Here is a 24,967-nt window from a genome sequence, read left to right as displayed (position 1 = left end):
CGTTCGATGTTTCAATTGTGTTAGTCAAAGTCAGCATAGATGTCAGAAAAGAGGCTGTAGAAAGTGATCTGTTGTAGTACTAGCTGCTGTGGGCTATTTTGTGCCAAAATGTAGTGTTATTATTTATAAATCCTTCCAATTACCATCGTCCCAATCTCATTTCTTGTTGGCCAAAATGTACTTGTAGAATGACCTAACCTCTCCTATGGCAGCTCGATTGTGAGATCAAATGGCTAAAATAAGTTAGGATTTGGCCCGACGATACTCAATACAAAACCAAGGTGTGACTTTTGGATTCCGATTGGAGGTTCTTATATTGGTCTTAGAAAATAATCTTTTAAGAGAGTTAAAAACTGTAGTGAGTAGCAGCTCAATTATCGGTACATTCTACTTGGGTAGATTTTCAACAGGGGTCAGAGTAGTGTGAAATATGTCATACACTTCACTTGGGAAGACTCTTGGTGGCACGCCACGTTTGGAAGCCCCCCTACAGCCAGGGACCACACACGAAACCTCGGCATCATACTGGACTCCTCGCTCACCATGAATTGCCAGATCAAAGGCATGTCCTCCTCATACTTCCACACTCTTCGCCTGCTTCAAAAGACCTTCAGATGGATCCCCACTGAAGCCAGAAAGACAGTCGCCCACACACATCAGCAGCAGACTCGACTACGGCAATGCACTCTTTGCAGGCGTTACCCAGAAACTCCTCAGGAAACGGAACGTTAAAATTGCTGAACCCAGACTGGTCCTCAACATCCCCCTATCTGAGGTAGACCTCGCATTACATGACGAAAACCATGGGACTGAGTTAGGTTGGCTAATTGCAAAGCAACTGTAGACCAACTTGCAATAGGATCTGCCTCCAGGGCAGGAATGCTTCAAATCCCATCCTCCAAGTGTGTTAAATTAGACATACAATCAAGAGAGATTTATTTGGGGGCACAGGATATATCAAGGATTTTTAGTGTTGGAGACTTTGTTCTCGGGAAGTGTACAATTGTAAACATTGACAGAAAACCCATTTGGGGCCTTGATGTTAAGGCCCAGGATGTCAAGAGAAGGAATATCTAATCTTTTGACAGAACAGTTTAATGAGAATTTGAGCCAAATTATTAACCCACCTGACGGTCTACTTCAGTTCAATGACTCCGCTTCAAGGCGGTAGGACGCATATCCTAGCCTATACAATGGAGTAGTCGCCTAAGATTCCTGTATCAGGCAGACATGATAGGTGCCATAAATTAATTCCAAGCAGGATCAGCTATTTTATGGCGTAGGCCGCTACAATCCATGATGGAAAACCCAGTAATTGCGGCTGTCTGAACACTGCCAGAGTGCTTGGGGCACCCTCATTTGTTGAGCGGCTTCTGTCCGTGCCCTGACTTCATATTGCCCGAAGCCTAGTTTGATTTCCTGCGGCTGCCTCTCACTGACCGTGAGCTTCGCGCAGACTGCGCCTGGTTCTCCCCAGTAATGGAGCCTGTATAAACCTTGCCTGACTGTTTGGGGCACCTTTAGGTGTTGATCTGTTTCTGGGTCACCGCACAGCTCGCAGCCTGCTCCTGGTCCCTGGATGCTGTTTCGCTCTCTCAGATGAGCCTCCCACATGAGCGCAGCTTGAAATGGAGAGGCCCTGCAGCCTTTATATTCTAATCCTCTGGTTGTGCTCTATTCTGGCCTCCTTAGGTGGTGGCTCCGAAACCTGCTGCCGGCAGTGCTCTGACGCTGAGTCACCTTGCGTCGCACTCCCGACCTGCTTTCTTTCACTGCGGTGGCTCTCGGGCCTTTCCCCGCTGCAGTCTTTTGACCACATTCCTTGGTGTTGACTTTAACGGCCATAACTGCGCTGGTCATAACTGTTCCATTTTGTCATCCACGTCCCGACCTCTCCATAAAAACACTAGACCTGTGGCCCAAGATGGCCGACAATTAGGAGCCTTTTCCCTGGAATTTCTAATATTTCGAGACCCCCCTACGCCTCTGGAGGCGAAGATCCAGCCGCCCGCTGTCCTCGTTAGCCTACAGTTCTAACGGGCTCGGCCTTAGAGCCATCTTCGAGGTTTATGACTGTTTGCTTGCTCCCACTCCTTGCCTGACCTCTTTGGAGGTTGAACTTTGTCTCCTCTGGGCCGCTGGTCCTCCATCTGGTCTGGAGCCGGATCAGACTCACGAGGCCATGTTACAGATCCTTGGTCTGGCTGCTGCCCTCCAAGGCTCCTTTTGAAACCCCCCAGCTTGGAAGTAATGACACGTTTCAGTGTTCTATAAGACTGAACTGGTGAGCTCCATTGTTTAATCCTGCTGTTGAAAGCCCTCAGTTCAATACTCAAACTTCACAACAATAGCTGAGCCTCTAAAACTATTTATCGTGCGAATATACTAGAGGGTATCATTGCCCTCGTGAAGTCTATCCCCCTTAACCATCCGAATTACCATGTCCTACATAAATTAGCTTCCAGGCAACCAATCACAGGTAAACTCTCATGCAAATACCATTGCTGCTCTAGTGAACTCTAAAGGTACTCTAATATTGCAATTTTTGATGTTCTCATTTTGATACTCTTTACTGTTCTTTATATTGTCTCATTACCCTCTCTCTTCCTAACATTAACTTGCCTCTCTCCCCAAGTAATTCACCTTACAGTTTTCTCCCCTCTTTCCCGTATCTTTCATCCTTCCTCCTTTCTGCTTTCCCCCGCCCCAACAAGCGTCTGAATCTGTCCACGTTTTTCGCAATTTTGATGTTCTCTCATTGTAACATGCTTAACTGTTTACTACCTTGACTAATTTCACATCTCTTCCCCCTATTATTGACTCCTCTCTCTCTCTCACTAATTATCCTCCAGTTTTTCACTCCCCTTCTTTTAATCTCTTTACATCCTTCCTCCTCTTTGTTTTCCCCCAGTCTCATTGTGCGACTGAACATGTCCCCCCTAATCCCCTCCTCACTCCCCCTGACCCTGCTCTCTCCAGACATGGCCCCAACTCATGGAACATCTCATACCCGCCTAATCTATCCAAAAACGGCAAAAATTGTAAACATAATTTATTGATTTGTCACCCTGAAACATTAATTCTTGATACCTACCACAGCCTCTCCTCTACTATGAAAACAAACTTCATTTTTTACTCCAAAAGCCCCTCCAAATAGAAAAGCACTTTCCTTCTCCACCTTACAATCACTAAATCAAGTAAAATTCCATATGGACTCAAATGTCTACAACCCCATCCCCAGTCTTTTTCGGTTAAATTCACATTTCTATATTCAAAACTGGTAATATCCTCATTCAAGCCTCTGAATACCACCTCAACATCTTTGATAACCATTTCAGTACTTTGTCCTATCAACTCTCCAAACCAGTTCCCAACCATTCTTCAACCCAACTACCCAACGCCCATATGTCGTCTCCCTCCCCCCGGTTCCGACACTCCCTACCCTACTCATCACACCTGCACGAACTATCATTCGGCCTGGGCGGTAAATTCTGTTCCGCTCGTGGAATTTGGGTAATTTTGCATTACGCGGAGAACGCGTAATTGCCCCAAATTCTGCGTTCTGCGGCTTAGCGGAATTTTTTGCTTGTTCACATTCTCAAAATGCGTGTTCGCGAGATTTCCCCCCGAGCACGCAAATAGCGTTCACGATCAGGAAAAAAGCATCGCAAACGAGCAATTCCGCCTGTTCGCGGAATTTCTGCATGCTTGCGGAGTTTTTTTACCGTTTTGCGGAGCTTTGCGTAGCTCGACTACACAAATTCCGCTCACCCCTAACTATCATGCCAATTCTTACTCTAACGACCGATTCCCCTTCAGCCCCTATTCCCCTTCCTCTCTCCACTTTTAACCTCACTCCTTCCTGGCCCCTGCACCTGGGATATCCTACTGTACCCTCGCCTGCGTCAATCTCTCCCTCTCCTAACCTCATACTTCCCCCTCAACCTGAATTGACTTATCCCTACACCCCTCACTCCCTCTTATCCTCTTCTACCATAGGGCATGGCTCTATGACGGTTCCCCATCCGACCCTCTCCCGCACCACATCTTCAACAAAGCCACCAATTCTATCGCACCCCACCTGCACAAAATCATCAACCTCTCCTTCGAGACCGCCACCTTCCCTGAGAACTGGAAGCATGCAGAGATCAACGCCCTACTGAAGAAACCCAAGGCGGATCCGAGCGACCTCAAGAATTTCCGTCCCATCTCCCTGCTTCCGTTCCCAGTAAAGGTCATCGAGAAGATAGTAAACACCCAGCTCACCCGTCACCTCGAAGACAACAATATCCTGGACCAGTCCCAATCAGGTTTCTGCAGCAACCACAGCACCTAGACCGCCCTCATCGCCGCCACAGACGACATCAGGATCCTGCTGGACAACGGCGAGACGACGGCCCTCATCCTCCTGGACCTCTCCACCGCCTTCGCCACCGTCTGCCATCACACACTACGCACGTGCCTCCACGACGCAGGGATCCAAGACAAGGCCCTGGACTGGACCACCTCCTTACTCTCCGGCAGAACTCAGAGAGTCCGCCTCCCCCCGTTCCGATCCGATGCCTCCGAGATTATCTGCGGTGTCCCTCAAGGATCTTCCCTCAGCCCGACGCTGTTCAACGTCTACATGGCACCACTAGCACACATCGCCCGACAGCACGACCTCAACATAATCTCCTACGCCGACGACACTCAGCTGATCCTCTCCCTCACCAAGGACCCCCTCACCGCCAAATCCAACAAGGCCGTCGCAGACTGGATGGAGGACAGCCGCCTCAAACTGAACACAGACAAGACACAGACAAGAAATCCTCGGGTCCAACCCCTCCGCATGGGACGACTCTTGGTGGCCCATGTCACTGGGGTCCCCCCTGGCCCCCACCGACCACGCACACAACCTGGGAGTCCTCCTCGACTCGAAACTCTCCATGACCAATCAAGTCAACGCAGTCTCCTCCCCCTGTTTCAACACCCTCCGCATGCTCTGCAAAATCTACAGATGGATCCCGACAAACACTAAGAAAACAGTCACCCAGGCCCTAGTCAGCAGCAGACTAGACTACGGAAACGCCCTCCACGCTGGAGCCTCGTCCAAGCTCATCAGCAGACTGCAGAGAATCCAGAATGCCTCTGCACGCCTGATCCTCGACGTCCGCGCTGCAACCACATCACCCCCCACCTGAGGAACCTGCACTGGCTCTCCGTCGACAAAAGAATCTCCTTCAAGCTCCTGATTCACGCACACAAGGCACTCCACAAAACCGGCCCAGCCTATCTCAACAGTCGACTCTCCTTCTACGTACCCAACAGGAAACTCCGCTCCGCCGACCACTCCCTGGCCACGGTCCCACGCATCCAGAGAACTACTTCCGGAGGCAGATCCTTCTCCTATCGCGCCACCAGGACCTGGAACACCCTCCCCCCTCTACCTGCGACAAACCGAAGACCTACTGACCTTCAGAAGACCACTCAAGACCTGGCTCTTCGACCAATATCAGCAGCACCCCCTCCCCCCAGCGCCTTGGAACCCTCACGGGTATGTAGTGCGCTTTACAAATTATGTGATCAATTGATTGATTGATATGACTGACCCATCTTTCTCTACGCAGAATTCTTTGTCCAACAGCCGGAACAATGTTCAGACTCCCTATCCCGTCCTCACCCCCCCCTCCGCACACCAGATTTCCTTCCCCTGTCAGCTCAGATCCCACCTCATCCCACCCCCTTTTTCAACTGATTTCCCCCTCAATCTTATAGCTCAGACGCTAACTAACATAGAATGCAACCTCTCAACCATGAGCACTGAACTTACATGACTCAGAGGATTACAACGCCCTCAACTCCAAGACCCCCCACCCCCAATCACAATGATTCCATTTGTTCTTCCATTTGTTCTTTTATCTTAAACATCCCCCAACACAACCGATGGAGAACCACACCCCTTCGCAGTCGGACACATAGGCCACGCCATGCTGCGAGCTACCGCTCCACCTGCTACCTAATTAACCTATGCAACTCCTACCTACCTAAACCTTTGATTACTGCTCATCCGCTCTTGGATTTAAACATCCCTGTGATTGTGGGCAAAAACAGAACCCTTTCCTCTCCCATCTCCCCTAGACCCCAGCTCAACTTACCACCATCCACCCGTGTAAACCTACCAAAGACAACCCAAATCCCCTTTCCTACATGCTTGTAAACTGCCGATCAGCAGTCCGACATGTGACGGAAATATCAGAAACCATCCTTAGTGAGGCTATTGACCTCGCCTTCCTTACTGAAGCCTGGCTTAATGACCACTCGGAGGCTATTCTTGACTTACTCATCCCCCCAGTTACTCCATCATCAGGAAAGACAGATCCAAAAGAAAAGGGGGTGGACTAGCTATAATTATAAAAATGAACTTCAGCTCACCCTTCTAAAGAACACGGACCACCTAAACTTTGAGTACCTTGGTGCTGGACTCACTGTGCAGGACCGTTCCCCAATTCGACTACATAATATTTACCACCCTCCGGGTGAACCTCTTCTCTTCGCTGATGAATTATCCAACCTTCTTACACAATCCTCACTTGCTGACTTGAAAAATCTCTTCTTAGGAGATTTTAACATCCACTTGAATAATATGGAGGATCCTACAGTCATGCACCTAATTAACCTTATTGAGATGTACGACCTTAAACAACTATGTCACATTTAAACCCATACCAAAGGGGCCACACTCGACGCCATAATTTCCAACATTGACTTGGCCTCCCTTTCAAATATCATCCCCATCGACCGGTCTGACCATCACCTCATTCTGTTTAAGATCACAACTAGTGCCCTACCCCCCCTACAAAAAATATCAAAACCATGAAATGGACCAGAAACCTTAAACAAATGACACCCCCCCCCCCCCCCCCCCCCCTGGTGAACTTGAGTCTAAACTTCAAGCTCAACTTATTCTCACCCCTCTCACTCAAAATGTAAATGAGCTCACTGAACATTTCAATAAGACTGCTAAGGATGTCCTGGACCAATTAGCCTCTCTTAAACTGAAACAACAAAGAAACATTTCATCCAAATCCTGGTTCAATCCAGATCTCAACAACGAAAGACTATCACTTAGACTGGCTGAAAGAACATGGAGACAACCCATCTCTCCCTCCTATCTCGCTCTCCTCAGACTTGCGAGATCAATTTCAAGGAAAAGGCAACTTTCTTTCGAGCTCAACTTGACAGTGCCAAAAATAGGCCCAGAGAACTGTTCAACATTGTCAGGAAACAAACATCTTCTGCCCTGTGAGAAGGTGGCCTGATATATGCTGTCCACTAGTTCTAGTGGGCACCTTGTATCAGTCCAAACAAACCCTTATGGTGATAGGTTAAAGACAATCTTTATTGAAAGCTATCCTAGTGGTAGCTATGGAGAGCAGCCTTCAGGCTAAGTCTTGAAGGAATGTAAAGCAGCTTGTTTTACCAGTCTATAATCTCTTGAATGACCAAATGAAAGGACAACCACACCAGGTATATATTTAAAATATATGTATTTAAGATAAAACACACCCCTCTAGTCTCTTTATGAGACTGGAGTTCGAATTACTTAAGTTACAAGTCATTATTCAACAGTAATGGCACTAATACACGTTTGGGCCCTAGGGGCGTACCAAACCATATACCAATAAAGTGATATAAGAACCACAACTGAACTAGACACAAGGCCTAGAGCCTGTAGAATTGCTGGGACCCCAAGGAACCACCCAAGGTAGTGACACAGGGGACCCACGGGGGCCATGTGCAGTGTGAGAACACAGCCGCGGGTTCCCGTTAGCTTCTATGGGAAATGTCGCGGTTGGAAATTTAAAGATTAGGGACACTTAGAAACGAGTCAGGACCAAACCCTTTTGGACTTAGGAAGTTCTAGGGCTAGCACCCATGGGAGCACCGGAGTACTTGTGTTACCTCACCCAGGGAAGCCGGGTGCATAGGTGTCTTTTGGTGTCGGGTCGCATCGTCTATTTCAATGGCAGCTGGTGAAGAAGTGCTGCTGCCGTGAAGAGGAGAAGTGTCCGAAGTGATCCAAGCCTGGATCTAGGATGGAAGGAACCTGAAAGCAGAGGGGACAGTCTGTCACTTACCAGTGACCAAGGGCACGATAGACCAATGCCCACAGATGTCGGGTGCTTCAGGTGAGTTGACTTGTGTCTTGACTCTTCAGCCACGAGGTCCTGGAGGCGCCGATGACAACCAGGAGCTGGATTCAAGCTGTCCCACGAAGTCTGTCGAGTGCTGTGGTGTCGGCGACCAGATTGGACCCAACAAGCCTTGGCAACGGCAAGTCACTTGGAATCAGAGAAAGGACGTCGGTTCAGACCAGCAAGGTCTGGGGGACTCACCCAGCAAGGGTAAGTTGGGGCACGTCTGGAGCAACCAGGAAAGCCCAATCAGAAGAGGAGTTGCCTTCGTGGGGACCCACTAGCCAACGGGCTAGCGATCGCGAAGGAGCCTCGAGTGGCCGCACTTGAAACTGGCCCATGGGTCACTCGTGGAGTGGAGGCCAGCAATATTTGGTGCAGGAGGTGCTCAAGGCTGGGGCTACTCGGAGCCCAAAGCACACATTTACAGACAACCGCGAAGATGATGGAGCTGCAAAGGTTCACGGTGTCCAGGGGTCACGGTTCCACGTCAACCACGATAGCCATGGGCCTCAGCTTTGCTGTGGACTCAGGGTAGCCTCGGAAGTCTGGAAATCCATCTCTGGGGATGCAGAGACTTCGGCATCCGGCGGGAGGTTCAGAATTGCAGACCAGACAGTTGCTTCTTTGGTGCCTGCCAAGCAGGGAGTCACTCCAAGGGAGATCTCTTCAGTCTTCTAGTCAGGATAGAAGGTCCAGGATGTACGTTGCAGAGTTTCGTCCAGGGTAATCTAAAGTCCCAAGGACTGGGTTCCCATACTTATACAAAGTTTGGGGGTTGGACATACTCTAGGGACCCACCTATGGGAGGGGTTGGAAAGCGGGGTGGTTACACCCATTTCCTTTGTCCAGTTTCGCGCCAGAGCCGGGGCAGGTAGCCCCTGCAACTGGTTTGAACTGGTCTATGCACAGGGACACCAAGTGTGCCCCCAGTGCAGGACTTCAAAGCACCAGAGAGTGCTCCCGCACAGCCCCAATACACATCTGCCTGTCTGGGGAGGTGGTTACACCTCCCTGGGACAGGAAACCTATTGTCCAGACCTGCCCTGCCGGAGTTTCGGTCAGCAACAGGAGGTCAGACCCGTGTCTGTGGCAGTGGCATCCATTTTGTGATACCAGGGCTTTAGAAAGTCTTTACCGGGTAGACCAGTGTGAACATGTCTCTCCCTATAGAAGGGTGGAATACTATCCCCGCCGCCAGAACTGGCGGGGGGGTAGTATTCCAAAGTGTTTGACACCAAACACGACATGTTTCCGTGCAGCCAGTCCAAAGTTAGCATTTACCGCGAGGTTATAATGCACTTAAGAGTATATGGTCAGGCTGCACCACAAACCGCATCAGAGGAGGTACTCTGAACGCTGCAGAAGGGCTCTGTTCATGCAGGGGCACACTCTCACATAAAAACCAAGCACTCTGCCTTCAGGATTGTTAAGGCCTGCCATAGGAGTGACTTATAGGTTTTATATGTGTGTGCAATGGTAGTGATATAAGTAGCCTATACCACAGTAAGGGGTGCAGGCACCACCTTACCCAGGCTGCAGTAGCAGACCTGTGGTGTCATTTTGGAGTGCATCCCAGGGGTGGCATAATACATGCTTCAGCCCCTGGTAGGCCTCTGAGGTACCTATGCCCTGGGTACATAGTATACCATATACTAGGGACTGATAAGGCACTCCAGAATCCAATTAGAGATGTACCTAATGTACATGGAAACCATTTTAGAGAGGAAGCAGCTAGGCTGGGGTCCTGATTAGCAGGGCCACAGCCAGACTAAGGTCGAAAAACAGTGAAACACCAGCAAAAAGTAGGGGTACCCATGTGAAGCAGATCCTACTCTCCTACATGCCCCCCCCCCCCCCCAGAGCCGACTGCCTCAGCAATTTCCTCACATCTCTCTGTTAACTTACTCTCGAACAAAATAGCCAAAGTAGATCAATCCTTCCATCTAACTCAGGCCCTGCCCAACCCCAGTATGCCATAGATGTTACCATAGACTTATCTCCCTTGTCGACTTTGCCCTTACCACCTAATCTTGCCTCTCACCTACCCGTTCCAACTTCTTCTGATGACTTCCTTTTCAACTTAAAGCTGAAAAATAAATACCTCCTGGCATAATTTCCATCCTATGACTGAGCTTGAAGTCTTTAACATCATTGCTAAACTAAAGTCGACCTCACACACCAAAGACCCTCTCCCCTCTAACCTTGTCCAAAATCTTAAACACATCATTGCCCCTTACTGGACTACTATCATTAATACCTCCCTTGCCACGGAATGTGTCCCCGACTCCCTCCAACTCGGACAAATCACTCCCATTCTTAAAAACCTCACTGCTGACCCCAGTGACTCTAACCATCTCCACCCTATCTCTAACCTCCCACTTCTTTCTAAAACCCTTGAAAAATGGGCATTGATTCAATTGGACAATCACATAAGCAATTTCAATTTACTTGACTCCTTGCAATCCGGTGTCAGAAAGGCTGCAGCACTGAAACCGCCATGCTAAACATAGTGGGTGACATCCTGTTCCCTTGACAATGGTGAGACATGCCTACTTATACTCGTCGACCTCTCTGCTGCACTGATACAGTTAACCATTCTTAATTACTTAATTTGCTTAAACCTTGCTTTGGCCTTAATTGTATGGTCCTCCAATGGTTCGCCTCTTACCTCCAACACAGAACACAACAAATCAAAATCAATGACTGCCTCTCTAATCCTACACCTGTCTCCCTGGGTGTCCCTCAGGGCTCTATACTCTCCCCCTCTCTCTTCAACCTCTTTATGGAACTCCTTACCCTTATTGTGAAGCAAGCTGGTATCAACGATCACCTCTACGCTGATGACACCCAACTTTACTATGAAATTAGATCCCATTCTGATGTACTTCATCTAAACAACACCTTGAGTACGATCCAATACTGGTTCTACTCCAACCATCTCAAACTGAACCCTAATAAAACTGAAATCGGGGGGCGTGGCTAAGCGCCAGCGAAGATGGCCGCTTAGGAGCGAGCTCCGCCGGAGCGAAGCCCTATATCCCCACAAATCCGGCAGTAATCCTTTATGTAGCACGCCAGAAGGGTTGGCATGCCCTAGTGAAATATTGTGGTGCCTGACCCTGCGATCAGGAGGTTTGAAGTCGCCGTGGTGGTGAGACGTCCGGGAGATTGCCCACGCAACGCCCCGGTGCTGGGGCCTGCGGCGTTGCCTGCCGAGCGGGGCACGGCACCCTGCCTGAGTAATACTGGTGGCGGATGCGGCGTCTGTACAGATCAAAGACCGGAGCCGACTCTCTGAGGTACGGAGGCTCCCCCTTGATTGCGGCAGTCATATAATTATCTTGGGGCCAGCAACCGGCCCCAAGATAATTCAGCACCAGGATTGGGCGGAGAATACGTTCAAAAAGACTGCATGCTTGAGAATTACACATCTTTTTACTGCTGCAGTGATTAGAAACCACATTTTTGATCTGCAGCTCGCAGTTTGGTTCAACAGTTTCTGGCCTAGTACCATATTCGGGAACCCCCGGATCTCAAAATAAGTTTTATATAATGGAACCAGATCATCCTCAACATATTGTCCAACTGCAGGCAAGCTTTAACACCTAACCGTGAGGGCGTGGCTAAGCGCCGCGAAGATGGCTGCTTAGGAGCGAGCACTGCCGGAGCAAAGCCCTATATCCCCATAAATCCAGCAGTAATCCTCTATGTAGCACGCCGAAAAGGTTGGCATATCCTTGTGAAAGATTACGGTTCCTGGCCCTTCATCCGGAGGCTTGAAGTCACCTCCGTTACCGAGGGGTGCCTGACGCGGAGGTGAGATGCCGGGAGCGGCAGGGATCGCCCACGCAACGCCCCGGCGCTGGGGCCAGCGGCGCTGCCTGCCGTAGGGGGCGCGGCACCCTGCCTGAGGAGTGCTGGTGGCGGAGGCGGCGCCTGTACAGATCGAAGACCGGAGCTGACTCTCGGAGGTACGGAGGCGTCTCCCCCCCCCCCCCCCCCCCCCCCCTTGATTGCAGCAGTCACATAATTGCAGCGGTGGCCAGAGGAGCCCGAAAACGGATTGGCAGCACGCGTCTCTCCGCACAGAGGAGAGGCCGTAGCACACGATCCTTGGTACAGCCTAAGTCTGGGGCCACTGGGGGGCGCCTGATTCCGTGGAGCAGACCGGGCCCCCGGTGCTGGTAACCAGCCCCAAGATACTTCAGCACCAGGATTGGGCGGGGCTACTGAACTCGGAGGGCGGTGGCGGGGAGTTTGCTGCGCGCCCCGGCGGGGATACAGCGCCGTGGCGGTGACGGATTGTGGGCCGCGCTGCGGGGCTCTCGGGCCCTGCCTCTGCGTTCACCCTTGGATGTGCCCCGGCAGACTGGGACCTTACGGGCCAATCCTGAAGTGAGACAATAAAACCCCACACGACCTAACCGAAGTGTCGCAAAGCCATGGATTGATCTCTGTTGCCCAGACGTCTAAGAGCCAGGTTCGGAAGGGGAATGGGGTGTGTGGCGGCCTACAGTGGGGTGTGGGAACCGAAGCACGCCCGGAAGCAAACAAGATTGACTGCCTTTAGATCTTCTGCACAGGCCTGGTAGAGGAAGGGGGCCCGAGAAGAGTGCATCCATTCTCCCTGTCTGGCTGGCCGGAGTACACACAGGGTGCAAGGGACGGACGAGGAAGACCTGGCCGAAACATGACGCGCCTTCTGATCGGGGTGAGGCCCGGTGCTGCGGGCCGACGCAACCTTTGCCGAGTGGCGGTGGGACCCGTGGAGGGGGGCAGCGCAGATATATTGAGGAGTGATGAACTGGCCGGAAGGATAAGATTGCTGCCTACGTGCGGGTCGGTGCCGGGCAAGTGACAGGATCACAGCATACCCTGGTAACCGGCGGCTCTTACGAGAGGGCCACAACATGAAGCCTAAAGGGGCGGCGGCGGCCCAAACGAATAAGCTTGATAAGTATGCGGTCCCGAAGTCAACCCCTCAGACTGATGGGGCAACGGGGGAGCAACCAGCACCGGCAGAACCCTCCTTGGCTTCCATAATGGTGGCTATACAAAACCTGGGGACTACCCTCGAGAAAAAAATCGATAAAGTGTCCATTGAAGTAACTCTTTTGTGCGCGGACCTCAACAAAACCTCGGACAAGGCCAGAATTAACGAAACGGATATTAGGGAGCTTCAGGCCTCTTCTAAGAAACTTGAACAGAGAGTTAATGAACGTGTCCACCAACACAGTCAGGTGGCCCTGAAGCTCGAATATCGGGAAGGGAGGCCCAGACGGAACAATATCCGCGTGGTGGGAGTTCCAGAAGGTTCGGAGGGGCCTAGTGTAGACCTATTCCTCGAATAGCTGATCCTTAACAACCAGAAACCTAGACGGCTCTCTGCCATGTTCTCCGTTGAAAGGGCGCACCGCGCGCCGATCCCCTAGCCTAAACCCGTGGCTCCGCCGTGAACCATCGCGAAAATCCTCAACTATAGGGATCGGGACGCCATTCTGCAAGCCGCGAGACAGACTGGGGACCTACAATACGAGAATACGACAGCCTGACTTCACACTCAAGGTGCAACGGGAGCGACGATCATTTGATGGGGTTAAAGCGGTGCTCCGGTAAAAGGGCATCAAATACATGATGTTCTTCCTAGCAAAGCTCAAAGTAATCAATGGCAGCAAATCCCTATTCTTCACCACACCTACAGAGGTGAAGGACTGGCTAGACGGGGGTGCATTGCAGCCGTCCGCAAACGCTACTGGAGAGACACCAGGGCCAAGTTACCAGGATCCCTAGGTGGAAGATCCGACGCGGACAGAACGAGTCAGCGCTCCTGGCGATCGAGATCACGCAGCCCGGACATGGATGGAACTCAGAGACCTTGGAGACAATGCGGGGATCGAAGGGCGGTGTCCCCAGATGGCAGCAGGACAAACTGTAATGTATAATCTTTTCTACGATGTTGGAGGGAGGGCTTGCCCGGGATGGTGCTAGTAGTGCTGGGGCCGCTTTCTTGATGCCCAGAAAAGGGTGATTCTGCACAGGAGGGCCAGAGACATTATTTGACTTTCAGAACTTGCTCAGTACAGGCGTGCCGCACGGCTGGCCGCGGAACATTGAGCAATATAATTGATAGGGGAGCGGGAAAGCACTGCAGTGGGCATGGGAACCTATTTGTGATGTGCATACATATGTTGGAACATTTATTACAGATATGGGGACGGGCGCTCACCGGCTGGAGTTGGTGCTAGCGCACTCCCCACTTGGTAGTTCGTAAAGGGGAGGAGGGGGAATTTCTCTCCTTCCTTTGTTTAGGGTGAAAGGCGCTCTGCTCGTTGGGGATGTGGGTAGTTGTAAACCTACATGGCAGGGTAGCAGGGTGGGTGGGTGGGGCGGGTGGGTCGACAGTTCTATTGTTGTTTAAGGGTGGTGTGTGATGTTCGAAGGGACGACTGGGAACTCAGTTGGTCATGTAGGAAATGTCTTTTCGGGGGGGCGCGGTGTTGCAGGCACTATGGACAATGTACTTATTTAGCTTTTGGAGCTGACTACAAGGTGGGATAAAAGCCTGAAGATCCTTAGCTGGAACGTTAACGGGTTAGGAGACCAGCTTAAAAGAAGTATAGTACTCCAATTTCTCAAACGGCACCTCCCAGACACCGTCCTCTTGCAAGAAACGCACCTTATTGGGAACACGTGCCAAGCACTTAACAGATGGGGGTACTCACTGGCCACACATGCCGGCTTCACCTCGGGATCCCGTGGGGTGGGCATTTTGGTGCGCCGCAACTTTCCAATGGTCATTGAACACACAGAGACAGACCCGTTGGGCCGCTATGCTGTGCTCACGGGAAAATGGGCAGGTCGCACACTTAACCTGGTGACTGTGTATATTCCACCCGGTCTCCAAAATCAATCGCACAAGGACCTGAGTAAACTCCTCCTCTCACTCCCTGAGGGGCAGCTTCTGGTTGGGGGGGACTTTAATGCAGTGGTGTCGGGAGAACTGGATAGACACCCGCCTCAACACAGTGCGACGGGGCAAATGTGGCTCTCCAATCTTTTGGAGGCATTTGGACTAGTGGACCTCTGGCGAATGCGCCACCCAAATTTACTGCAGTACACATTCTTTTCAGTACCGCACCACACATTCTCCAGGATAGACTATCTCCTTACTCCGTTGCAGCATGACACTACAGTTCAGGAAATTAAACACGTGGCTCGGGGTATATCTGACCATTTCCCTTTGTGGACACACTTAACCATTGGGGGGGAAAATAAATTGGATGTGTGGTGCCCATAAACCCTTGGTTCTTGCGCAATCCCGGGATTAGGAGGGAGATCACTCGCTCGATAGATCAATATTACAATGATAATGTTGGGACAGTGGATTCCCCTACTACCCTTTGGGAGGCATGCAAGACTGTACTAAGGGGTGAAGCGCTCTCCAAAATTGCCAGCCAGCGTAAGGAAAGGGAGGCGCAAATGCTTACCATTGAACAGGATCTTCTTGCACTGGAGGGGGAGGCGCAGGTGAACAAACCCCAGAGGCCCAGCATCAAATGCAGTTGAAAGCAGCTGAGTATAAGGCCCTAGCTACTGAGGCCGCTAAAAACCTAGCGAGTGATAGAGGAGACCGACTCTATGACCAAGGGGACAAAGCGGGCAAATTAATTGCCTGGTTAGACAAAAAGCAGATGACGCAGAGGGTAGTGGCAGAGATTCGGACCGAGGGGGCCCCCCCTTTACTGAACCCCAAGAGATAGTTAGGGAGTTTGCAGCACATTTCAACAGAGTATATAGCAGAGGGACGGATCGTTCAGAGGAGGATTCCTCCACTCTCTTAGCAAACATTCAGCTGCCCACACTTACTGAGGAAGATCGTGAGTCCTTGGACGGCGAACTAACCGCCGCTGTACTGGCAAAAGCCATTCATGACCTGCAGCCCGGGAAAGCCCTGGGCCCCAACTGCCTCCCTATTGAGCTGTATAAGCTCAAACCTGACTGCCTGGCCTTGCACCTCAAAAATATGTTTGAGGACAGAAAAACTTTGGGGAGGCTACCGAGGGACCAACATATCGCCACTTTGGTGGCTACCCCTAAAGAAGGGAAACCTAGAGACCTGTGCTCCTCATACAGGCCGATATCGTTATTAAATGCAGAGCCCAAGATACTGGCGAAGCACCTTGCAAATAGGATTAAGCCAATCATCACCAAATTGGTCCACCCAGACCAATCGGGCTTCATGCCGCACCGTAACACAGCGCTCAACCTGCGACGACTCCACGGCGTGATGGGTCGTCGCCACATGATTCAGGAAGATGCGGTTGTGGTATCGTTAGATGCTGCTATGGCATTTGATACCCTTGAATGGCCTTATATTATGGCGGTCCTTAAAAGATTGGGCTTTGGGTCTAATTTCATCGGATGGGTGCGCCTCCTCTACACTGAGCCCCTGTCCCAGGTAGTGGTGAACAACAAGAGCTCTGAAATGTTCACATTGGGAAGGGGGACGCGACAGGGCTGCCCCCTCTCACCCTTGCTATTCGCCCTATGCCTTGAACCTCTGGCAGCCTGGATGAGACAAGACCCCTCGATACGAGGGCTCAGATGGACAGATGGGTGGGAGGACCGGATCTCGTTATATGCTGACGACATCCTATTGTACCTGGCTTCCCCCTCTAAATCCCTCCGAGTGGCCCTAGATATCTTTACCAGCTTTGGAAAAAATTCGGGCTATAGCATCAACTGGGGGAAATCATTACTTTACATAGTACACGGTGCCCCTCCATCCATTCCGCGTAACTGCCTGATCCAGATAGCAGCGGAAGGGTTCAAAGTACCTTGGAATTTTTATCTCCGGCGATGCAAAGACCCGCTTCGAAAGGAACCTTGTGCCACCTCTGCAGCGGTTCCAAAGAGACACGGCCATTTGGAAGAAGCTCCCGCTGTCGCTGCTGGGTCGGGCACCCTTATTTAAGATGATGGCGCTGCCGCAGTTTTTGTACGCACTCCAAAACTACCCCAATCTAGTCCCACACAAATATTTTGCTGATATTGAGGCCACTCAGAGAGACCATCTCTGGAGTGGCACGCCACGCATATCACTCCCCAAACTTACACTGGGGTGGTACGAAGGGGGTATAGCACTTCTGGACATCCGCAAATACTACTGGGCAGCACACCTCTCGGCTAGTAGCCAGGGAACATACAGGAGTGGGGATGATCCCGGGTATGGGATGGACAGGTGGCTTCTCCCCGGAGGGAACTTTGAGGCCGCGCTTTACTCAAAACCAAATAAGTTCCACCTTACAGGGCCTACAAAGCACTCTGTCCAACTTTGGCATATGGTAAGCCGAAAACTAGGATGGGCTGACAAACTCACATTAGCAACCCCGCTCTGGGTCTCTGAAAGGCTTGGTTCACTGGGTCGTACCAAAGGATTTCGTAACTGGGATTTGATAGGGATATCCCATATAAGGGACCTATGGGGGCGGTGGCCTTTGCCTCCTTACAGCGCACTTACGACCTGGTGCAAACGGAGTTTTTCCGATACATGCAGATCAGACACTCTCTCCAATCAAACATTCCACCAGGAACGACGCTCCCAGAATCCTCCCCCTTAGAGGACAGACTGCTTGATGGTTACCTGCCAGAGAGGGCGATCTCCCTAACCTATAAAAAACTCATACACCACACCCCTGACCCATTACTTACACTCAAGGGAAAATGGGAAAATGATGGTCTGGAGATTGACGATGAGGAATGGAGGGAGGCACTGTCATCCCCCAAAGAGGTTGCGATATTGGCAAAGCTGAGGCTAATACAGCTTAAAATACTGCACCGGGTATACATCTCAGGTACACGACTAGTATTGATGGGAAGGAGTGAAGATGGGCTTTGTCGAAGAGGGTGTGGGGAGTTGGGGACATTTCTTCACATAGTGTGGGAATGCCCTCAAATACAAGCATATTGGGTGCGGGTGCACAAATGTATGAGCGAGGTCTGGGGGGGTAAAATTACGACCTGAAGCTAAAAGGTGCCTCTTGAACATTTGAGAGCCCACGTACTTGTCTACAAAAGGTAAAATGTGGGCAACGCTTGGGCAGGTAATTGCAAAATGAAACATAGCACGTCTATGGGGAGCGGAAATACCCCCACTGATTAGCGCATGGAAAAAAGACATGGACTGGTGTATGCTGCAAGAGAAGACCGTTTATATGGCATGGGGGTGCCCCAGGAAATGGGTGGCGGTGTGGTCCAAATGGAATGAATACCGTGGAAACCTGTGTGAACCTCCCATGCTCCCTTCCCTTGACGAACCGTTAACGCTGTGATGTTCCGGCTCTGATTTAAGTCTGAATATTATTCCACATACAATGATAATGATGTACGATAGTCTATGGATGCAGCACTGTATAACCCATAAGTGTAATTGTACAATGACCAACAAGTTCCATTTTTCATTAATAAAAAGATTTTTTTTTTTTTAATTTAAATCATTCTCTTCTCTCGGAAAAACAACCGGCTTCCCATCCAAGGCTGGATTTCGGACCTAAATGCCCTCAATTGTTCCCTCTCCTTATCCAACTCTGTGAAATCACTTGGTTTCACTATTGACAAAAACCTAAATCTTAATGACCACATAAAACTCTGCTCAAGGAGCCCTTTTCACTCTCCGACATCTCAAGAAAATCAAACCCTTCATTCCTTCTGGCGACTTCAAATGGGTTGTCCAATCGCTTGTCCGCTCGAAAATTGATTATGGTAACGCTATCCTTACCGGAACCCCCAAAGTACACCTAGCCCCCCCTTAGATCTGTACTTAATCTAACTGCCAGGCTCCTCACTGACTGCAAACGATTTGACCACATCTCCCCAGCCCTAAAACCCTTAATTGGCTACCCGTTGAAGGAAGATGCTCCCACAAGACTGCATGCATCACACACAAAGCTCTTCACCAACAAACCCCGTTGTACCTTACAAACAAACTCAAGAAAGCAGGCTGGGCCCAAACGATGAGAAGCACTAATGCACTCCTCCTCGCCCCCTGCTGCTAAAAAAAACTCCCCAATCTCTCTCCTTCGCTGGGAACTCCCCGAACATCTGGAATGCGCTCACTAGGGACCTGCGCTGTTACCCTTCCTACCTCAGCTTTAAGACCCTAAACTGCACCTTCTCAACAAATACTGGGGTCCTTACCCGCCCCCTCTAACCTTACATTCTGTTTCCCCTGCTTTGGTTTTCCTTTACTTACCTCCTGGCTCTCACCTTTCTCCCCCCCCCCCTTTTCTCTATACATATCACCCCCTCTCTTCTCCTCCCCGTCTCCAACCCTTACCCCCCAGCTCTTCCTATTATCTTTGCTCCATCGATATGCTCTTCTCTGCCCTAATTTGTTCACACCCATTTATATTTAACTAATTTGTTCATTACCCGCAAATTCACCCAGAATTTTTTGGCCCTCCCGTTTACTTATTTTGTGAGCTGTACCTGTTATTTTTTTCTTTCTTTTCTTTTACCGTTGTAAAATCGCTCCTCTTGATTGACTCTTCTCATGTAAAGTGTTTTTTTTTTTTACCCCTGTTTTAACTTAATATATATTACTCTCGTCTGTTTGTGTTTATTCCATGAACAATTGTTTTTCCTGTACTGTTTTTGATCATGTGAAGCGCTCTGATGCCCCCTCGTCTAGCCAGCGCTGTATAAAACCTTTTAAAGAAAAAAGAAAAAGAAAACGAATATTAGAGAAAAGTTCCTCATTCCCATTAGTGGGGCCATTGGAGGGGGTTAACTTTGCTGTAGAGTCATTAGTAGTTTTGAGAAAATAACTCATTGGTTAGCTATCCAATACTTCAACTGGTGCTTGAAAGTAGGAGAGTGAATCTTCTCTAAACCATATGGCTATCAACAAGTGAAGCCCTAGCTGGTTGTAGTACATCAACTTCACTTAAGGTCCTGCCAGGTTGAGTATTTAAATGCAGGTCCCTTCTTGCCGTGTCCAATTGGATCACAGAATATCGTGGTGGTAACACCTGGCGTGTTTCTGGGGAGGAAATCTGGGTCACATTATATTTGAACTGAATTTTGGAGCAATTAATAAGGGATGTTCTTAAGACCAGGCCCACAAGACCCTCAACAAGCGCCTGGTGTATGAGTTCCAGTTTAGTGCCCTTGGTGCCTAATCCAGTAGATTACTTTGTCAAAGATTCAGCTCCCAGCCTTTATCCTGTATTTTGGGACAATAACCGTATATATTGTCCTTCCCTTACTATACTGAACAGGAGGAGTAGAAGTAGGACAAGGGAAACCTTGTTGGAACGCCCTCTCAGTAGAGGCATTACCTACACCCAGAGATTTCTTATGTAGCCCGGATGTCCCATGTATATTGGGGAACCTTAAGGTCGTCATCAATTTATGGAAAGTGGCCCTCCAGTCCGAGAGTCGCCACCGCATGCCACATTAGATGGTGAGCTATTGACTATGATTCCTACCAGTTCAGAAGCAGAAATTCATCTGGCGGCGCGTAGCCAACAAATGGCCCTCTGGCCATGATACGGTTTTCGGACACTAATGGTGGCAAGGTGGCAACTTTGTGGTATGTTCGACTTGAGAGCTGCTTGCAGGGTTACAACCACTGCACGAGGTACTCAAAACTAATAACCTTGCACCATTTGGGTCAGTTTGTAAACCATTGATTTTAAGGGTTCGATCTCCTCTTTAGAGTTTATTTATTCATGAGTGGATCACTACCAGTTTGGGTCGAATCGTTGCACACTGGGACACAACTGGAAGGGGGGGATGGAGACAACGTCATCAATCAGAGTGATCCGGGTTTGCTAACAGCCCAAATCTATTGCTGCAAGGTGGTATGGATTCCACAGCCTGGTGGTCAGATAAGGGAGGAACAATCTTATGGTCTGATGCTAAGCTGGAGGCTGGCACGTGAGTTGGGGAGGGGGTCAGTAGTTATGGGTAAAGGCGGCTTGTCTGCTTTACTGAATCCCTTTGTGATCTTGGGTGCAGCAGATGGGTCCTTCTGCATCTTCTCAACATTAGTAAATGACTCGACTTCCTCATGAGGATGTCAGTTGTATTTAGCGTACAACTATCTTCAGGGTGCTGCAGGGGTTTTCTCACTTGTGGGAGCCACGTGGCACCTCATCTGCCTTTCTCTTCCCCACATTAATGACATTTTTATCGATACTGTCCCCTTCTGGACTAGCGCTATAGTTATTTTTTATATTTGTTTCAGCAAATAGAACATTTAGACACGTTAGAGCAGAAAACAGACAAGTGTTTAAAATAACAACAATAAAGACTTGACAATCCAACTGAAGTCCATTAAAGTCCAGATAAATGGATCCAGCAGTAAGAATATGCAACTCCACTTCATCCACAAACAAGAAACACTTGAAAGCACTACTCGAGAATACTCTAAAGAGGATTAAGAAACCTGATATGGAGACTGAGAATGTCACAAGATCATATGACCAAACTTCTGCATCCGTGCCACCTCCCCACTGCTGGCGCCCTCCCCATCACTGGCACCCTCCCCACCGCTGGCACTATTCCCATCCCTTGCACCCCCTCCCCATCCCTGGCACCCCTTCCCCATCCCTGGCACCCCTTCCCCATCCCTGGCACCCCTTCCCCATCCCTGGCGCCCTTCCCCATCCCTGGCGCCCCTCCCCTTTGCCGGCATCCCTTTCCATTGTCGGCGCCCTTCCCCATCGCTGGCGCCCTTCCCCATCGCTGGCTCTTCCTCATCCTTGTCACTCTTCACCATCCCTGTCATCTACCCCTTCTGTCTCCACCCCACCACTGTTACACTCCCCCCTGCCTCCACCCTCCCCCTTCCCGTCCCTCTCGCCACTATTATCCTCCCCATTCGTGTCATTCTAACGGTCTCATTGACTCTATCATCTCTCACCCTCAATCTCCACATCCCTCACCCTTCCCTGTTCCTCCTTTCTGTCCCTCACCCTCCCCATCCCTTTGACTCTGTCCCTCACCCTGCCCCTCACTCTCACCTTCCCTGGCCCTCTCATCCTGCCTCACCTTTCATCCTCATGTCCCTTTCCCCATCCCTCCCTCTCACCCTTCACATCCCGCACCCTCTCAGTCCCTCTCACCCTGCCCCTCACTCTCACCCATCTCTCCCCCTCCCTCTCACCCTTCTCATCCCTCACCCTCTCAGTCCCTCTCACCCTTCTCATCCCTCACCCTCCCCCTCCCTCTCACCCTTCTCATCCCTCATTTTCTCAGTCCCTCTCACCCTCTCAGTCCCTCTCACCCTGCCCCTCACTCTCACCCATCCCTCCCCCTCCCCCTCTCTCTCACCCTTCTCATCCCTCACCCTCTCAGTCCCTCTCACTCTGCCACCTCCCTCTCACCCATCCCATCCCTCCCCCTCCCTCTCACCCTCTCCATCCCTCTCACTCCCCATTCCGCTCTGTCACCCTCACCTTTGCTCTTGTATGCAACGTGCTCCAACACATTTCACACAACACTGTTAGGCGTCTGCAGCCAGCACTCTCTTTACACACCCTGGTTGTTTAAAGTTTAAGAGCGACGACTGACCATGGTGCCCGTCAAGGCACGTTTGGCCTCCTTTGGTACCAAAACGGCCTCTGCCACGGACGCCATCTGTCATACAGATTGCGCAGGCGCACCAGGTTTCCTGGTGCGATAACAGCGCCTTCCCTCATTTGCATGAGTGGGTTGGTCCATGCAAATGAGGACATCATCTGCGCCTTTGCCTTGTTGCAGACGGTTATGCAGAGCCCATGATCCTGTTTGGGAGGCACACTCTGCGTGTGCCATATATGAAGTAGTGCAAGTCATTGCCCGAGCGCTCCAGAGTGTGCCTAGGCAGGGTGAAGAGTGACATACTGCCCCAGCCCGCGGAGTGGAAACCTGTCCTTCCCTTCGAAGGGAGGCTGGGTCCGCCATGAGCAGTAAAAAGCAGTCTGGCAGCTTCAAACAGCCGGTCTGTCTTTCACCGATGCGCTGTTCCCCGCTCAAGCAGAGGTTTGCGTCTGACCATGCATTTGTTGCAATCGAGTGCACTGTTCCAGTCTGAGCCCAGAGCAGACCGGGGCTGTGCCCGCTATGGGTAATAAGGCCCAAGATGTTTCTCAGGTTTTTACATAGCACCATTTTCAGTGTAGAGCTGCGTCACGGTGGTCACTGGGAGACATAATTACAAGCCCCTCTGTGTGCATGGTGCAAGAGAGACACAACTCAAAAATGAGAGTTATGACGTCAAGCAAGGCCACCTTGGGTGACCCTGAGGCTTCATAAATCTAGAGTAATCCTACTCCTAGGAAACCGCTGCATTGCATTACTCCGTTCAGAAAGGCGTTTCCATGGGCGTTGCGTGGGTGTCCCGCACAACATCCATGGATTTTAATGCACTCCTAGATTTACAAGAAGCAGTAGACCCAGGAACATTGGCATAGCAGGGGGAGAGGGTGATCCTCCCCTGGCAGCACAAGTTTTGGCGGTGGCGGTCTGCCCCCTCCCTTTTACGTGCGTCTGTCACGAGGGCGGCACACGCAAGAATTGCCAGCACCCCACCCCACCCCCCTCTTACATTTGGCCGCTGCAGGCAGCAAACACAGGGGCCGCCACGGGTGGTAAAAGGCCTAGCTACGCCACTGCCCAGGAATGCACTAAAACCTTCATCTCTCCAGGTGAGGCGTAACGAGGAGAAATATCTTTTTCTGCTTCTTTTTTTCCTCTTTCTATGTGTGCTGCAGAATAAAAAGGGGAAAAAGCCTCCAGGGATTGTTTTTTTGTGCTGGGAATTGCCCCTTTTTGCAAAAACACAATCCTCCTTAGAACGCAGGCACTCTTGCACCATGGTGCAAAGGTGCTTGCATTAGCGCCAGGCAGCCAAAGGGTGCCTGTGCGGGGCAAAAGGACAGGAAAGCATTGTATCCTTCTAAATATGGCACTTTCCTGCCCTTTCCTTGTCACGCAGTGCAGCGAGGTGAGTTGGTGTGCTGTGCTGTGCTGCGTGACAGAAATATGGCCCCATGTGTCTGTGGAAGACGCAATGCTGCTGAGAATGAATGAATGAGAAGCAACTTAAAACTGACAAAAGTGACTTTAGAAGTTATCCCGGCGGACGCGGTATCGTGAATGTGATATGGACATTATTTTAATTTATCACCCAACTTCTGTTATCAGAAGTGAAAATGATAATATATTTATTGACATGTTTTCCGTTTTACAGATAAGTGCTGCACTGCCTTCAAAAACAGGGAGAAGAGCATGGACTTCAGTGAGAATAGGATTGCAAAGTATGCGAAAGTGGAGTCTGGGGCCGGAAGCCCCGCCCGCCCAGGGGGTGAACAAGGAACACACGGGGGAGCACCTTGACTCTTTAGAAAATGATTGTTATTTATAGCATTTTTTAACCATAATATATTTTTTTACGGCTATATTTTATGCAAAATTTATATAATAAATTATCTTTTAATTGTGTGTCATAAATATGTGTTATTCTATCAAATACTGAATTTGAGGATTCTTCCAACACTCCCTAACTCCTCATTCCTGAATCTATTTAAACAAGCATTTGCAATGCAATAGGTCTCGCATTTGCAAAAGTTTAAGCTATTGGCATTGTTCATGACAATGCCTTTTTTTTAAATCTATTTTATAAAACAAACACATAAATAAATGCAATTATCATTTACAATGCCAATAGCTAGTGTTGCATTATTATTAGCAATGCCAACTGCTCACACTTTTATATTGCGAGACCTATTGCATTGGGGGCC

The 24,967-nt window shown here is 50.1% G+C and overlaps 1 protein-coding gene across 3 annotated transcripts in view; it reads left to right on the top strand.

Moving 5' to 3' along the window:
- The window catches only part of LOC146863427 (uncharacterized), a 262,248-nt gene extending 237,580 nt beyond the window's left edge, over positions 1-24,668 (top strand). For all 3 annotated transcript variants that reach the window (XM_085642853.1, XM_085642852.1, XM_085642851.1), the window contains one exon: positions 24,418-24,668. In XM_085642853.1, coding sequence (XP_085498979.1) covers positions 24,418-24,563 — 146 coding nt within the window. In that variant the 3' untranslated portion in view covers positions 24,564-24,668. The remainder of the gene's footprint in view (positions 1-24,417) is intronic.
- The last annotated feature ends 299 nt before the right edge of the window (positions 24,669-24,967 follow it).

Source organism: Triturus cristatus, chromosome 2_2, assembly GCF_964204655.1.
Source record: "Triturus cristatus chromosome 2_2, aTriCri1.1, whole genome shotgun sequence".
Lineage (NCBI taxonomy): Eukaryota > Metazoa > Chordata > Amphibia > Caudata > Salamandridae > Triturus > Triturus cristatus.
The sequence above is the reverse complement of the archived record's forward strand: the minus strand, read 5'-3'. Positions and strand labels throughout refer to the sequence as shown.